Genomic DNA, 12480 nt, shown 5'->3' on the forward strand with positions numbered 1-12480 from the left:
AGTGAAGTAAGTAAGAAAGAGAAAAACAAATACCGTATGCTAACACATATATATGGAATCTAAAAAAAAAAAAATGGTTCTGAAGAACCTAGGGGCAGGACAGGAATAAAGACACAGACATAGAAAATGGACTTGAGGACACGGGGAAGGGGAAGGGGAAGTGAGAGAGTAGCATTGACATATATACACTACCAAATGTAAAATAGGTAGCTAGTGGGAAGCAGCCGCATTAACACAGGGAGATCAGCTCGGTGATTTGTGTCCACCTAGAGGGCTGGGATAGGGAGTGTGGGAGGGAGATGCGAGAGGGAGGAGATATGGTGATGTATGTATATGTATAGCTGATTCACTTTGTTATAAAGCAGAAACTAATGCCATTGTAAAGCAAGTATACTCCAATAAAGATGTTAAAAAAAAAGAGCATATGGGTATTCTTATTTTCATTATAATTTTTGACAGGGGCTTCCCTGGTGGCGCAGTGGTTGAGAATATGCCTGCCGATGCAGGGGACACGGGTTCGTGCCCCTGTCCGGGAAGATCCCACATGCCGCCGAGCGGCTGGGCCCGTGAGCCATGGCCGCTGAGCCTGCGCTTCCGGAGCCTGTGCTCCGCAACGGGAGAGGCCACAGCAGTGAGAGGCCCGCGTACTGCAAAAAAAAAAAAAAAAAAACCAAAAAATTTTTGACAGAATGGTGGCTACAATAGTAAAATACTTTAGAATATTTTACATTATTAAATTTTTATGTTTACCATTAGTGTCTGGAAATTATTTGTTGACTTGTTTTGACAGCTTAGTGAAAATGTTAGAACAAAATAAAGCGTGGATTAGACTTCACAGGACTAGAATTCTTCCCTTTTAGCCTACTTAACTGCAAATTGATGGCTTGAACAGGTAATAATGCAGAGAAAATGCTCAAGATTGATCCTGCTTCAAAAAGGAATATGCTTTTAATATTTGGGACATGTTGGTTTTTATCCGGGCTTGACTTGAATTAAAAGCTCAAATGGATCATTTAAAAATGGGGTGGATATTGTAGTCTTTATAAGCCACCCATTCATTCTTTCTCCAGCCTCCACAACTAAAGAGGCTGTAAACACCCTGGGACATTTCCTGTCCGACTGTAGCGCCTTCAGGGGCATGGGGATTGTGTCTTTCCTGTTGACTCCCATCTTTCCAGAGCCTAGCACAGCTCCTGACACATATTAGGCACCTAATAAATAATTATTGCTCAAAAAAAGCAAACATAGGTTAATTGCAGAAGGTAATGGGTAATGAATGGGGTTTCCATGAGGTCACATTGAGAATGTTAGAGAGTGGATTTTTATAGGAAATTTCTGGTGCATGAATTGCTGAATTTGGGGACTCTCTTTGTACAGATGTGTGAGATGCCAGTAAACACAACCGAAAATCCCTGGAAGGTGAGTTCCGAAGAGGAACGAGAACGTAAAGACCTTAGGAAAACCCATCTGGTATTCAGCATCGACCCCAGAGGTTGTGAAGATGTGGACGACACCCTCTCGGTCAGAGCCTTGGATAACGGCAACCTAGAGCTCGGGGTCCACATCGCAGACGTGACGCACTTTGTGGCATCGCATTCTTATATTGATATTGAAGCCAGAACAAGGTAACGCTGTTTGAAATCAGCACTGAGATTATGTGTGACTGTAATGTATTTTCTAACTGCTAGTGTCAGATTTTTAAAACAAAGATTTCACAGTTGGGAACAATTCTGAAGATCTCTTCCAGGAAAAAAAAAAAATTGAGGTCCACTTCCCCTTTTCCTTTAGAAAAGTAGTACCTTGATCAATTTACCTTTCCTTTTTTAACAGAATCTTTTCATGTGTTGTTTCCTTCTAAATTGAAATGGGTTAAATTTTTCATGTAGTAATATCCTATTTTATATAAATACTGGATCATTACACTCTAGTTTTTCTTGTACAACTAAGATTCGTACCACTTTTTCTTTCTCTTTTATATCAGTGGAAGAATATTCAGCCCAAAGCGGTATCACTTAGAAGAGTGGGAACATGGGAATAGCTATGTTACCCAGTCTGCTGCACTTGATGAAAAAGCAGCAGCCTTGGGGAGTTTGTGCTGAGCTCTCGGCCATTTTCCTCACTGCAGCCCGTACTGTCAGCAGTCCTGCTTCTTGCTGCTGAAGGTCATGTGCCTGCATATGTGTCATTCACAGGGCCACCACTTATTACTTAGCGGACCGTCGCTATGACATGCTGCCCTCCATCCTCAGTGCTGATGTGTGCTCCCTCCTGGGAGGCGTTGATAGGTAAGTTTGTTCATTACTTTTATCATCAGAGCTTGTCTTGCCCCTTCTGTCGTGACTAGTGACTCTCACTTGTGGCCTCTTCCTCGTCTTCTTTCTGATATACTCTGCTGCCCGCCTCCTCACCCCTGCTTTCCCCCTACATCCTCTACCCTCTGCTGCACTACTTATTTGGGGGCAGCTTTGTTTCTCTCACCTTCCCTTCCCTTCCGCTCCTCTTTCTCTTTTCTTTCTGTCTAGCTGTGAGGCTGCTTCTCCCTCTTGTTGGCTTTTTAAAGTCAAAGTCTAGGAACAAATGTATATACCTTTGTACATATGTGTTCCCTGGCTGAGGGTGTTTTGCATGAGGATCATGATCTTAGGGAGTTGTTTGTTTATTTGTTGTAAAGTTTATGTCTGTGTTTGAATAGATAATAAAACCATGTAACCCAAAATTCATATGTTCGAAAAGATGTTTAGTGAAAGGCTCCCACCTGCCACTTTCCCTCAGTTACCAATTTCTTCTGTATTTTCCTAGACATAATACTGTAACAAAAAAACCCCTCAGTTTTCCACCTTCCTAGGTAGGGAAAAATCCAGCTCTTCTCTGCTATGTCTTTCTTTCCTGTGAGTCTCCTTTGCCTTTACAGGGAACACGTCACATCTGACACTTCTGGTCACCAAATGTGTGGAGGTGTTTCTCTACACCAAGCAGTTCTCTGCAACACCAGCTGGGTGTCTTACAATTTAATTCACTTCTGATACTGTGTACCCAGAGATGGCATCAGGTTCCACAGGGTAAAGGACTCAGTCCCACAGGACTGTCCCCACTCCTCAACTTCAGACACCATCACAAGCCCAGATTGTCAGCATGCTTCTGAACGACCAGCTGTAGATTAGAGGTTCCCACGACCCCCTCTTTGGACTTCAGATGCCAGTTGCAAGTCCACATTCTTACCTGTACTTCTGACCAACTGGCTGTAAATCAGAGGTTCCCAGACCCCCTCCTCAAGTTCAATTAATTTGCTAGGGCAGTTCTCAGAACTCAGGAAAACAGTTTACCTACATTTACTGGTTTATTATAAAAGTATATGATAAAGGATACAGATGAATATCCAGATGGAAGACATGTGTAGAGCAAGGTATGTGGGAAGGACACAGAGCTTCCAGGCCCAAGGGTGCCACTCTCCCCAGCACCTCCATGTGTTCACCAATCCAGAAACTCTCTGAACCTCGTGCTTCGGGGATTTTATGGAGGCTTCATCACGTTGGCACGATCGATCAGTAACTCCATTTTCAGCCCTTCTCCCTTCTCAGGAGGATGAGGGGCAGGGCTGAAAGCTTCTAATCGTGGCTTGGTCTTTCCAGTGACCAGCCCTCATCCAGGAGCCCACCCAGAGTCTCGTCGTTAGAACAAAAGACACTCCTATCTCCCAGGAAATTACAAGGGTTTCAGAAGCCCTGTATCAAGAGCTAGGGACAAAGACCAATATATATTTTCTATTATTTCAAAAATAAACACACAGACACGCATGCATACCTATGGACGTGGTCTTTCTTTGTTATACAAATGGTGACCATATGTATGTATGTGTGTATATATATATATATATATACTGTTCAGACCTTGCTTTTTTTTTTAATTAACAGTGTATCTTGGAGATCATTAATATGGAAATCATTCCATGTTAATAACAGTTATCTATCTGTGGAAGTTTAGATTATTTCCAAACTTTTGCTATTATAAACAAAACTGTACTGAATTACTTGGAATATAACTCATTTCACATTTTTAAAAGTACAGTATCTCTGGAAGATAAAGTCCTAGAAGTGGAATTTCTGTGTCAACGGGTATATGCATTTGTGTTTAAATAGATAATAACCAAATCGCCTTCCACAGAGGTTATACCAATTATATTCTCTCCGTCAGTGTATGAGAATGCTAGTTTCCCCAAAGCCTTGCCAGCACAATATGTTGTGTTTTTTTGTGTCTTTGCCAATTTGAAAAATAAAAATGGTATCTTAGAATGGTTTTGATGTGCATTTTTCTACTCTGAGTAAAGTCAAACATTTTTTTGTATGCCTGACAGTCATTTGTATACCCTTTTCTGTGAACTATTTCATGTTTCTTGCCCCTTTTTCTTTTGCTCTCTTGATCTATTAATAATTGATCTCTAAGAGCTCTTTATACATTAAGAAATTAGCCCAGTGTTTTTTATGTGAGTTGCAAATGTTAGAGTGATTTGGTGGTAAAGTGATTCTTTACTAAGTGAACTTTTTGCTAATGAACCTACCATCAAGGCTGACATCCTAGTTCAGTGTCATCCTGTAGCATTCGAAAGGTTTTGCTCTTCTTTGCTAGCGAGCCCAGTAGACGTAACTCTATCAGTGCTATGCTGTTCTAAGGAAAATGGAGAACCGTAAAGTCAGGTTTGTAACATTCCATGAGAACTTATTTCAGATTTGCTCAGAGCTCCCCAGAACCTAATGTAACCTTGTTTTAATTTTAAATATCTTTTGATTTAGCAGTGGAGTGTCGGATTGAAACATCGGACCAGAGCCCTGTAGCAATGTCATTTTTTTTTCATTACATTTAGGGTCTAGTTCTGTTTATTTCAAAAATGGAAGAATTAAATAATGATGTGAGTGTGACTGGTTTTGTAGGTATGCTGTAAGCATCATGTGGGAATTGGATAAAACTTCCTATGAAATTAAGAAAGTATGGTACGGCAGAACCATTATTCGATCAGCATACAAACTATTTTATGAAGCAGCCCAAGAATTACTGGATGGAAACGTCGACATTGTTGATGATATTCCAGAATTCAGGGACCTGGATGAGAAGAGCCGACAAGCCAAGCTAGAGGAGTTACTGTGGGCAATCGGAAAGTTGACGGACATAGCCCGCCACATCCGAGCCAAACGAGACCAATGCGGAGCCCTGGAGCTGGAAGGGGTAGAGGTTCGCATCCAGCTCGACGAGAAGAAGAACATTCACGACCTCATCCCCAAGCAGCCCCTGGAAGTCCATGAGACGGTGGCTGAATGCATGATCCTGGCCAACCACTGGGTAGCCAAGAAGATCTGCGAGAGCTTCCCTCACCAGGCCTTGCTGCGCCGGCACCCTCCTCCACACCAGGAGTTTTTTTCTGAACTCCGAGAGTGTGCTAAAGCAAAGGGCTTCTTCATGGATACACGGTAATTCCTCTTTTGAGGGTGCAGGGAACTGGAAGGGGATGCTGTACACTTATTGATCTTAGAGTAGTTCTTAAAATGTGACAGCCAGATCTTTGACCAAAAATAGAAAACTTCTTGGCTTTCTTCATTTACTGGAATGTAGGTATAGAGGCTTCAAATTTTTTTTTTTTTTTTGTGCCACACCGTGTGGCTTGCGGGATTTTTGTTCCCCAACCAGGGATAGAACCCGTGCCCCCCTGCAGTGGAAGCTCTGAGTCCTAACCACTGGACTGCCAGGGAATTCCCTAGAGGCTTCTAATTAAAACAAGTTTATTTAGGTGTAATTTTGACCCACTATACAGTTTGTAATATAAAAGTAAGGAACCTGTTATCCTTGATTTAAATTCATCTGCCCCTTAGGCAAATGGGAAGACTTAATCTTCTATTTCAATACTTTTAAAATGCAGCCTATCTCTGTGGCAATATCATAAGACACCACACCGATGGTAAATTTATACCATCCCTCCGTAGAATGAGACGTTTTTACTCCCCACCTCCAGGATAAAATATTTTCCCTGTTAAAAATGATGTATAAAGGGGATTCTTTTTTCAATATTTTGTTGTCAGTAACAGGTGCTAACTAATATATCTTTTATTCATTTATGAAAATGGATTTTTTTTGCCTCTCTTTAGGTGATAGTATCTCTTAACTGGTCTAGTCCGTGGTTGAGCTCTGGGTGCATGCCAGACGCACATGCTAAGGGCTTTCAGATGTTAGCTTGGATCATTCATTCATATTTTACAGATAGGGAAATTAAGTCTGGAGAGGTTAATTTGCCGATAATTTAGCAGCTGGTTAGGGCAGAGTCAGGATTGGAATCCCTGTCTGTCAGACTTGAAAGCTCACATTAGTGCCCACTCTGTCACATTGCTTCTCCTTTCATCATCCGCCGTTCTCCTTCCTCATTTCTCTTAGCAGGCTACAGTACAGAACTGAATTATATACTATATTATTAAATTGTTAATATAACTCTATATTTCCTGGGTTTTAAAAAACTACTTAAAAGTAAGTAAATAGAATGCTTCCTCTCGCCCTCTTCAAAAAAAATAGTTTTCTTTTTCTGGGTTTTTACTTGTGTACCTCAGATTTAGTTCTGTTTTGTTTTTTAACTCTCTCTGGCTCAATAAATTTTTTTTTTTTTTTTTTTTTTGGCTGCTCTGCCTGGCATGCAGGATCTTAATTCCCCGACCAGGGATCAAAACATGGAGTCTTAACCACTGGACCACCAGGGGAGTCCCTGGCTCAATTCTTGATTTAAAAAAAGAAAAACTCCATTCTTTGATCTGTACAGGATGTTTAAGGTTAAGGGTGTTAGGAATTTAATTCAGCAAGTACCTGGCCACCCACTATGTGCTGAGCATAACTTCATCTCATAAGTTCAGCACATTACTCTTCAGTACTTAAGAAATGTATTTGAGGGAATTCCCTGGTGGTCCAGTGGTTAGGACTTGGCGCTTTCACTGCCATGGCCGAGGTTCAATCCCTGGTCGGGGAGCTAAGATCCTGCAAGCCACGCAGCATGGCAAAAGAAAAGAAAAGAAATGTATTTGAATCTGACACTCTTTGTTTAAACCTCAAAAGCAAACTAGATTTCTTTTTATTTATTTATTTATTATTTTTTGGCTGCGTTGGGTCTTCGTTGCTGCACGGGCTTTTCTCTGGTTGTGACGAGCAGGGGCTACTCTTCGTTGCGGTGCACAGGCTTCTCATTGTGGTGGCTTCTCTTGTTGTGGAGCACGGGCTCTAGGCGTGCAGGCTTCAGTAGTTGTGGCACACGGGCTCAGTAGTTGTGGCCTGTGGACTCTAGAGCACAGGCTCAGTAGTTGTGCCACATGGGCTTAGTTGCTCCGTGGCATGTGGGATCCTCCCCGACCAGGGCTCGAACCCGTGTCTCCTGCATTGGCAGGCAGATTCTTAACCACTGCACCACCAGGGAAGCCCCGCAAACTAGATTTCTGTAGTTGAAAAAAGTTGCTTCTGAAATGTGTCCAAAATAAATTTAACTACTGGCAGATGAACGTATTCAGATGGTGAGTGAAGGGTTCCCCTCAGAGTGTTGACTTGTAAATTATTGCTGGGGACTAAATAAGTTTTTACATTTTTTTGTCAGGTCCAATAAAGCACTGGCTGATTCTCTGGATAATGCAAATGACCCCAACGATCCCATTGTCAACTGGTTGCTTCGATCAATGGCTACACAAGCCATGTCTAACGCACTGTATTTCTCCACTGGATCATGTGCTGAGGAAGAGTTCCATCACTATGGTGAATGATAAAATTTTACACTGTGTGCCCATAACCTTGAGCAAGTTGTTTAAAAAGTATATTTTTTTGTTTATTTTGATTTTTTGGTTTACTTTTGAAGGTCTAGCATTAGATAAATATACTCACTTTACCTCTCCGATAAGAAGATACTCAGATATTGTAGTACACCGACTGTTAATGGCAGCCATTTCAAAAGATAAGAAAATGGAAATTAAGGAAAATTTGTTCAGCAACAAAGATCTTGAGGAATTATGCAGACATATCAACAACAGAAACCGAGTAAGAGGGAATTTTTAATTCTCTTACCCATCATCTCTTTTGCTAACAGAAAAGCTTTATTGTATAGTGGAATGAAGTACCGTATATTCTAGCAAATTAAACTCTAGAATTGTTCCAACCAACGAAATAACATGAAAAATCATAAAGTTTGTTGAGTAGCTCTCAATACATTTACAAGTGTTCTGAAGTGACTTAATGTGGATTTATGAGATTTACCACGGGTTAGATGTTTTTCCCAAAATGTAGAAATGTGAAAGATTATCATCTTACTACCCAAAGATAATAACAATTCTAGACAATTCTTTTTATTTATAAAATTATCCAGTCATACCTGCTGTTTGAAATCTGCCTTTTTTCACTTAACATGTTATTGATAGCACACCATGTCAATATAGTTACATCGTTGTTTTAGAAACTGCTTTATATTCTATTTTATATTGTTGCTAGTGGCCATAATGTTGTACAGCTTAGAACTAGACCATTTGGTGATACATAAGATTGGAAGCTGCCTAAATGTTTAATATTATTTTCTGTATCCAGGGTTCTAGTTTGATACTGTGCAACATTATAGCCACTAGTCATGTTGGTTTAAATTAAAAATTCAGCTCCTCAGTCACACTAGCCGCATTTCACGTGCCCAGCAGACACGTGTGGCTTGTGGCTACCTATGGGACAACACAGATACAGAACGTTTCCATCATTGCAGAAAGTTCTGTTAGGCAGCACTGTTCCAGGCAATCTAGTTTACAACCATCCTTGTGTATACACTTTTACAGACTTCTCACATTTTGCCTGGATAAATTCCTGGTAATAATGAATTGCTGAGTCAAAAGGGCTGCACAAATAAAACCTTCATACCTATTACTAAATTGCCCTTCAGAATGGTAGTTCTAGTTTGCACTTCTACCAGCAGGATTTTGGTAGGACAGACTTGAAAATAAAGGTAAGACATAGACTTGGATACTTTTCCTCTTCCTGAATGAACTATAGACAGTTTTTAAATAACAAACAAGTTGTTTTCTTAAAAGAATTAATTTTCTAAGACATTTTTGAGGGAACGATAAAGGGTCCCACAAAATTGACTTAATTCATAATAGAGAAGAATGTTTGTATCAATAGTTTTCTAGAACCTAGCCTTTTTTAAAAGACATTGTTTCTGTGGGAATATGAATCACGTTTCTTCTGGGGATGTCAGGAAAAGTCCATCATCATGCTTTGGGGTTGTGCTTCTTCTTACAGGCAGCACAGCATTCTCAGAAGCAGTCTACAGAGCTCTTCCAGTGCATGTATTTTAAAGACAAAGACCCAGAAACTGAGGAGCGTTGCATATCTGATGGGGTTATTTATTCAATTAGGACAAACGGTGTGCTTGTGTTTATACCAAGGTATGTTATTTCTAACACAATAGTTGTTAAGAAATCATGGTTAACCTTAAAGTATAGACATGGTATATAAACGGTACATTAGATGTAATTTATTAAAGCATTTATTTTAGCAACTGTTTTGTAGTTACCATATGTATATAATGTAATAATATATAATTCATTATGTAAGTATAAATGGATATTAGAATCTAGTACATCTGTATCAGTCTTAGGGTTTTACTTTTTTATTTAGCAAAACATTTTGTTTCCATCTGCTCAATGAAATAGATATCTGGAGGTAAATCAGATGAAAAGTTCTCTTTTTTTTGGAAAAGTTGCTTTTAATCTGTAAGAAAAACTGGCATTCTAGATAAGTGTACAAAATCTGCATACTAAGAATATATTATCTCTGGATTTTTATTCTGACAATGATTCAGGTTTGGGATTAAAGGTGCTGCTTATCTAAAAAATAAAGATGGTTTAGTGATCTCATGCAGCCCAGATGGCCATTCTGAATGGAAACCAGGATCCCTTCAACGATTTCAAAACAAAATCACCTCTACCACAACAGGAGGGGAATCTGTTACATTCCATTTGTTTGACCACGTAACAGTAAGTCTGTATTTATGTTAAGTATTGCTTTCACTGCAAAGAACTAAGACTGTGATTTAGTAATATGCATTTTCTCCTCTATGACAGGTGAGAATATCTGTACAGGCCTCACGTTGCCATTCTGATACAATAAGGCTTGAAATAATAAGCAACAAACCATACATGATGCCAGATACAGAACTTTTTCAGCAGAGTTCCCTCTTGCTAAAGAGTGATTTAGTGAAAGAAGTAACTAGATCTGTGGAGGAAGCTCAGCTTGCTCAAGAAGTCAAAGTAAATGTCATCGAGAAAGATTATCAAAAATATTGCCAAACAAAGGGAAGCAGCCTGTACACACTTCTAGAGGAAATAAGAGACCTAGCTCTCCTGGATGTTTCCAACAGTTATGGAATATGAAACTCTTCTTCATTAAAAGACCTTTGTCTTACGTGAATGTTTTACCTTCTTTTAGACATTAAGATGTAATTTTCTGTCACCCAATGTAACCCAGTCCCTGAGTGGGATTGGGTAGCTATTTGACATTTGTGAAATGTTTTCTTATCATTAAGTTGCATTAAATAAAGTACAGTTAGGTCACTATGGAAAGTGGTTTTTCAGAGATAAGTAGATACTGATTCCTAGCTCTGCAAATCATATTGCTGGTCTTGTCAATAAACCCAGAATTGACTTTTCGTTAGCTTGTCTCAAATCCATTCTTTTATAGTATTAATTTTTCCAGTAATTGCTACACTGGGCCATTTGGGTCATAGGCCCCTCTGACATCTGCCAGATTAACTTTTCAGTCACCTTCAGATATTAAGCTCCGTCCTGTCCACGTATCCACTTTAAAACTCCCTATTTCGTATTTGACTCAGTCACCCCTGCTGTCCCCAGCACCAACTGGCGATAGGGTATAGGGAGCCGGGTGGGGTGCACAGGGTAAGGTCTGTTCTCTCAAACCTCCATTCCCACCCTCTCCTCGGATAATGAGTTGCATTGGACCTGCCCTTGCTGGAGACTTGTTACTTAGCACCATCATCACTCTGCCAGTCTTCCCCCCAAAAAGCAACCTTCCCATGTCCTAGTTTGTAAAAACTAGCTTTGCCTTTCCCTCTCCCCCATGGGAATCTCCTGCCAAGAATCAGACCAACCTTTAAACTTGATTCTCAACGTGGTACTTTCTATCTGCAACTACCCTTCCACCAAGTTGATCAACTCAGGCAGGAAAAACTCCAATTAGGTCCTCCCACCACGTGGCCCTAACACTTCAGCCTCATATTCACCATTCCCAAATCTCTCATTTCCTAGATTTTCATTTCTATATTATTGTACATGTTCTTCCCAATCCTTGGCATCTCCACCGAATCCTCCCTATGTGCTCTTTGTTCCCCATTACACTCTGCAAGTTTCTCTCCAACTAGCTAGTCAGTAAGGTACCAAGGAGCACGTGAACTTCCCTAGCACCTATGCAGGCCAGGCACTATATCAGCTTTTCATGTGACCCTTTAAGTATTAAAGTGACTCCTCAAAAGACATGTAAACACATATAACAACTGTGAACATTTTACCAAAAGTGTAAAGTGCAGAACTAAATAGCAATGAGAAACTTTTATAAAGCCTTTAGGGATAGTTTGTGAGCTTTTTATTTAAAAAAAAAAAAAAAAAAATTAGCATTTATTACATATTTACATCTTAAAACACCACCCAATTTAGTAAAAACAGGGCATTCAATGGCACACTAGCAGCGGAAGCTACTTATTAACTACCAATCATTTTTACAAGGTCATACCCATATAAAAATAAACACTAAGGAGAATAAATAGACAACAAAAGTGAATAAGAAACAAGTATAAATAATACCAGATTTTAAACAGGAATCTATAAAAGTTTCACTATATAAGGATTTTCACTCAAAGTAGGCAAAATGCATAGTCATCTCAAATTTGGAAGATAGCAAGTTAATAGATTTTCTCATTTGAGGCCTATCCTCAGTAACATTTCTAGATGAAGCCTTAAGTTACTATTACATATTTTAAAAGGACTGGTCCAGTTGCATTTTCTCTATTTTTAATTCCTCCTCTTCATTTACAGTATTGGCAGCAGCATCATTATGTGGGTTGTCTAGAAGGTCTTTGTTAAATCCATTTGATTCTTCCTCCTTTTGCTCCTCACCTGTACTACCCTCTTCAGGTGTCTGTGTACTGGGTGTGTTCATTAACAAGTCTGCAAGAGAAATCATTATTATTCATTACAAGTACCTGATCCAGTCTTACCTAATACAAACTTCTTCACAAGTTTAAATCAGTAGAGATGAAATCTACGATCACTTTAGTTAATGTTAATTATGATAACTTTCTTCCAAATAAAGCCATTTTTATACATGTATAAAATCCATTCAAAATGCAAGTCTTGAACTCAGACTTTTGAATCATAGTCAAATGCAACTGTTCTCATTTAAAAAATCACAACTACTAGATAGTTT

At 39.5% G+C, this 12480-nt stretch overlaps 1 protein-coding gene across 3 annotated transcripts in view; it reads left to right on the forward strand.

Moving 5' to 3' along the window:
* The window catches only part of DIS3L (DIS3 like exosome 3'-5' exoribonuclease), a 35472-nt gene extending 24782 nt beyond the window's left edge, over positions 1–10690 (forward strand). For all 3 annotated transcript variants that reach the window (XM_024128840.3, XM_007127847.4, XM_007127848.4), the window contains exons 10-17: positions 1378–1625; positions 2193–2285; positions 4926–5459; positions 7610–7764; positions 7865–8043; positions 9283–9428; positions 9845–10019; positions 10107–10690. In XM_024128840.3, the coding sequence (XP_023984608.1) occupies positions 1378–1625; positions 2193–2285; positions 4926–5459; positions 7610–7764; positions 7865–8043; positions 9283–9428; positions 9845–10019; positions 10107–10415 (1839 nt within the window). In that variant the 3' untranslated portion in view covers positions 10416–10690. The remainder of the gene's footprint in view (positions 1–1377; positions 1626–2192; positions 2286–4925; positions 5460–7609; positions 7765–7864; positions 8044–9282; positions 9429–9844; positions 10020–10106) is intronic.
* Positions 10691–12480: the final 1790 nt, after the last annotated feature.

The sequence above is a fragment of the Physeter macrocephalus genome, chromosome 11 (genome assembly GCF_002837175.3).
Source record: "Physeter macrocephalus isolate SW-GA chromosome 11, ASM283717v5, whole genome shotgun sequence".
NCBI classification, from domain to species: Eukaryota; Metazoa; Chordata; class Mammalia; order Artiodactyla; family Physeteridae; genus Physeter; species Physeter macrocephalus.